The sequence below is a fragment of the Electrophorus electricus genome, unplaced genomic scaffold (genome assembly GCF_041902795.1).
Source record: "Electrophorus electricus isolate QZ-2024a unplaced genomic scaffold, ASM4190279v1 Scaffold458, whole genome shotgun sequence".
Lineage (NCBI taxonomy): Eukaryota > Metazoa > Chordata > Actinopteri > Gymnotiformes > Gymnotidae > Electrophorus > Electrophorus electricus.
Genome location: NW_027658755.1, coordinates 1 through 5000, shown reverse-complemented (window position 1 = coordinate 5000; position 5000 = coordinate 1). Strand labels below are relative to the sequence as shown.

At 44.0% G+C, this 5000-nt stretch overlaps 1 protein-coding gene across 1 annotated transcript; it reads left to right on the top strand.

The window, feature by feature from the left end:
- Positions 1 to 2023: 2023 nt before the first annotated feature.
- Positions 2024 to 4962, top strand: LOC145656082 (inorganic pyrophosphatase-like). The gene is made up of 10 exons (XM_081709502.1): positions 2024 to 2338; positions 2787 to 2851; positions 3007 to 3051; positions 3305 to 3358; positions 3626 to 3745; positions 3867 to 3953; positions 4071 to 4197; positions 4281 to 4408; positions 4543 to 4628; positions 4710 to 4962. Exons 1-10 carry the CDS (start codon positions 2179 to 2181, stop codon positions 4825 to 4827), a joined length of 990 nt encoding a protein of 329 aa, XP_081565628.1. The 5' UTR covers positions 2024 to 2178; the 3' UTR covers positions 4828 to 4962.
- Positions 4963 to 5000: the final 38 nt, after the last annotated feature.

Genomic DNA, 5000 nt, shown 5'->3' with positions numbered 1-5000 from the left:
AGATAAGAGCAACAATTCTGAATGTACGGCTTTAATTACAGCTTCCTAGAGCTCGAAAGATTTCGGGATCCTCTAGACAGAAATACACACATACACACACACTCACTCACAGACACACAGACACACACACACACACACACACACACACACACACACACAAAGGAGGCCCATGAAAGTGCACAGCATGTTGCTATGGAGACCCATGCAAAGACAAGCAAAAGTGGAAAAGGTAGATGCTGAAATTAGCTCCGTTTAGACACAAGCACTCTCAGAGCTGACATCTGCACCGTCACTCACAGTCCTGAACACCCACAGGGGAAATGGCAATAGGGGAAGCACTTTCACGCTTCTCAGACATTAGCAGGCATGAATGGACACTCAGCCCGAGAAACGACAGAGATCTGTTTTGGAACCAGAAAGCCTGTGAAACTGGTGTGTTGGTGTTTATAGGCAGTGCAGCGGATAAACATGTCACGATGACATGGGTGGTGTTTGCTCAATCGCAGGCTCGTAGCCATTGTAAGCTGGGTGGAAAGCAAACAATAGCTCCAGCACATCGAGGTTGATGGGTAAATATCGGCCAGTCCAGAAACAAACCAAAAACAGAACACAGAACTCAGGTGACACTTCTGAACTTACGCAACCTTCAGAAGTGTTTCTGTAACTACCAACAATGATGACAGCGTAATGACATGGACATATGACACTGTAAATGTACCAGTGGTAATTAAACGCAAGGTGAGGAGTTAAAGAAGAGTCCAAAGATTTTGGAGAGGAAAGTTTTTAAGTAGCTGCTACACCTCTGATGATGTTATGAATATTATGAGTTGAATCTGCTAATGTAAAAATGTTCATTTTTGTGGGAGCTCTGTCACAGACATTTTACAAAGGCCAGTAGCCATTCGAGTAGCCTCATCCATTCACAAGACATTTTTATTAATGCAACTATTATTAACTACTGTTAATGCAATACTAAAGGTAAGCACTATTATAATAAATGATTATCAGGACCTGATAATGTGTCAAAGCTTGCTTTTCTATGATATTGTGGATATCACCACTATGACTAGGAAGACTGACCAAGTACATATTTCAGAAACAGCTGTTCATTTTAACACTTAGAGGAGGCCATTAAACATCAAACACTGTGTTTACTAAGACTGCATATTAACAAAAGGTTCACTGGTCATTATCTCACTATACCAGTATAGGGACTGTTTTATCACTTACTGATTGTTCCTATTGCTCATTTTTTGGTCAAAGAGCCTGTTTTGGTCAAATCTTTTATAGATTTAAAAAAAATGCCGCACTAATTAGGTTTTTGTCTGTGCATTTTTTTTTTTTTTACAAACCTCTGGAAAAGTTAAACAATATGATCCATATCACACACATTGTAAAAATGTCTTTGAATATCATATATAATTTACCATATTACCCACTCTTAAGAGACTAATAAAAATTGTACGTATGAAGGTCATATTTTGTGTCACACTTTAGGAAAGAGCCACAAAGGAATGGTTTTGTAATATTAAAATAGTAGCTTTTATGTGATGTCATGTGCTACTTTAAAAATGTAATGTTAGAACACAAAAAATATAATGAGTCTGTCACACTGCACAAGTAATGTTGCGTGTTTTCAGACTTTTATTTTGTCAGTTTGTATGTTGTACCTTGTTCCATAGTTAGTCCACCATGGAGCGACACACTCTTATGTATGCTTTTACTACTTGACACACTTGTTCTTCCGCGCCTGTTTCAAGTCTGTAAGACCTTGGTGATTAGCTGAGGAATTCAAAACGAAACAACAACAATAAATAAATAAATAAACAAATAAATAAACAAAGGAGAGGACGGCGCACTGCGTTCTGTTACAGAATAAAGCAGCGTGACTTTATTAGCTACCAGCGGTTGAGCAGACACGGACCCCTTCACTGCACAGCAGCCCGACACAACAGCAGTAAACGTTTATACGTTAATAAATAAACGACCCACACAAATAAAGGGCCAGTCTCTCCCGGAGCCAGACATTTTGAAGTTCCCAGTGCAGCCATTTTCTCCTGGTGAAGGTCCGTGGCCGCGCGCTCACCGGCGGGTAGGTGGCAGTGTGACGCCACCGAAGACGGTTGACCACGCGCCGAGGAAACGTCACCGGCACCAGGCACCGGGGCAGAGGAAGTCATGCGCGTGCTTTTGCGTGCGGTTGCGTTTCTCGCGCAGCAGGCTCGTCACAAAAGTCCGCTTTTCTCCGGCGCTGTTTGTCCGGATCTCGTGAAAATGGCCCATTTCCTCACGGAGGAGAGAGGCCGCCCAAACTCGCCCGACTACAGGATTTATTTGAGTAAGTTAGCAACGATAAACAAACGAGTTACTCATCCGCGAGATTTCGCACGGTCAGGAGTCCGTGCCTTTAGCCCGATAATATAATATTGAAATAATACTTGAAATAAATGCGTAACGTGCTTTGGTCTGTTGCACGGTCACTCAGTGTTTGGGAGTGGTGTGTGTGCACGAGGTGTGTAGTGCAGGGCGCGCACATCACGTGTTTGTAGTGGCGAGCGCGCCGTAAGGACTGCAGACCCGGACACTGCACGTCCAGCGATCTGCACGGCGTGCACGGGCCGCGTGTCCTGGAAAGCCTGTGTCCCGTGTCGCAGAGCATGCGTGCTAATATTCTGCAGGTATCTGAACGTGTGCCCTAGCACGGCCTGTGATGTCGGAATCCCGTGTACCATGTTGCCTGCGGTCCACTGGTTGCTAATGGTTATGGTATATCGCTCTCCCCTCAGAAACGTCCGGTGGAAGATACGTTTCCCCCTTTCACGACATCCCCCTCTATGCCTCCGACGAGCAGGTGGGTTTGCATACAGAGAAACATCAAAAGATGATTTTTACAGTACGTTTGTTTAGTCACGTGACTTTGCGACTGGCCTTGTCACGCTCACGTTGGATATTATTTCTAAAGATGTTTTCTTGAAGGTCTAAAAAAATGATTTGGCTATATTTCAGGAGAATGGCGTACCAACAAAAAAACAGAAAACACAAGACAATGAGGTAAATTATCGCTGCTTTACCTTTAAACCTTCCATGAAACATTGGATTGATTTACAGTAGGTATAAAGAGTTGGTGGGTAGTTACTGACTTTACATCTCGGTTTTTAACAGTATACATGGTAACTGACACCAACTAATTGAAATTGAATCACAAGGCTAAATCAGATAGGATGCTATGGGCTTGTGTGTACTGTGTTAATTTCAGGATGTTTACATGTGCTTAGGACATTTCTGTTCATTTATATTGCCACAGATTCTCTTTAATATGGTGGTAGAAGTTCCACGCTGGACAAATGCCAAGATGGAGGTGTGTGTGTGTGTGTGTTTGAGGTTCAAGAAAGTTGTGTTTTAAAAGAAGAAGCTGACTTCTAAGGCTGATATATTCAGCGGTTGGCAGAAATCTAGTAGTTATTTTCTGTAGCAGAATATTTGGCTCTAAGTAACGAGCAAGCGATCATGTTCGAGGCAAAAATAGAGGGAGAATTCTGTGTGTATACTCAGACATTCTGTCCTTCTCTAGCTGTAAATGATTTGTGAAGAATTGTGGATTTGCTTACGCTGTGAATTTCTACAGATCGCCACAAAAGAGCCTTTGAACCCCATCAAACAAGATGTTAAGAAAGGCAAACTTCGCTACGTGGCCAACGTTTTTCCACATAAAGGCTACATCTGGAACTACGGGGCACTACCACAGGTGAGTCTAACATGAAACATTAACAACTACAATCACAGCGTTATACCGTTGCAACAACTGTTTGCATATTCATTTAAAAAGTTGAGCTGATTTTTAATTCCCCCCCCCCCCTTTCACTCAGACCTGGGAGGATCCAAACCACACAGACAAAGACACTAACTGCTGTGGAGACAATGACCCTATAGATGTGTGTGACCTTGGTACCAAGGTGGGAGAGGTTACGATCAAAACAACTTGCTCAGTAACTTTGAGTGTATTCCTCATTTCACCTGGTGATTGTGTGTCTGTAAGTGTGTGTATGTGTGTGTTTACCCGTGTGTCCCAGGTGTGCTCCGCTGGCCAGGTGATTCAGGTGAAGGTGCTCGGTGTACTTGCTCTGATTGATGAAGGAGAGACCGACTGGAAGATAATAGCCATCAACACAGACGACCCTGATGCTTCCACACTCAACAGTCAGTTCCTCTACAGTGATGTGGGCATGCTTCCAGAGTGGCAGCAGACATTTTCTTAGAACGGTTTACTGCTTTATCACTAGGTATCAAAGATGTTCGCGTGAAAAGACCCGGCCAGCTGGATGCGACCGTGGAGTGGTTCAGGAAGTACAAAACTCCAGACGGGAAGCCCGAGAACCAGTTTGCCTTTAATGGCCAGTTCAAGGACAAGGTACCAGGGCGCATTCATGAAAGAGTGTAGCAGCATTAAAGCAGCACTCACAAGTTCAGTCCAAAACGCGCTGACGTTTCAACTCCATGTGCTAGTCGTTGAGGTGGTTGTCCTGTTGTGTATCTGCGTTACAGGACTTTGCTCTGGAAGTTATAAAGTCAGCTCATAACTACTGGAAAGCGCTTGTGCAGAAACAGACAAAATGTGGCGAGATATCCTGGTGAGCCTCCTGTGTTCACGCCTGAGTTTGCCTGTGTCAGAATAAGCAGATTCTGAAAGTGCATGTTTGTTGCTGTTGTAGTCAGAACTCCTCAGTGTGTGAAAGTCCATTCCGGTGCAGTGACACAGAGGCCGATGAGGTGGTCCGAGCGGTGAGCGTCAAACACACTGAACCTGTCTGGACTAAGACTGAGCACTGAGGGTTGTGTGCGATGCTATGTTAACTGTGCTCTGATCCCAGGCACCTGAGCTTGGAGGAGCTCTACACATTCCTGCAGAAGGTAGTGAGTCTTCCCACCTGTTCCTTTGTTTTTGTTTTGAAGTGATGCACATCCATGACCTTTGTCACCATGACAACAGTAAATGTGCTGCT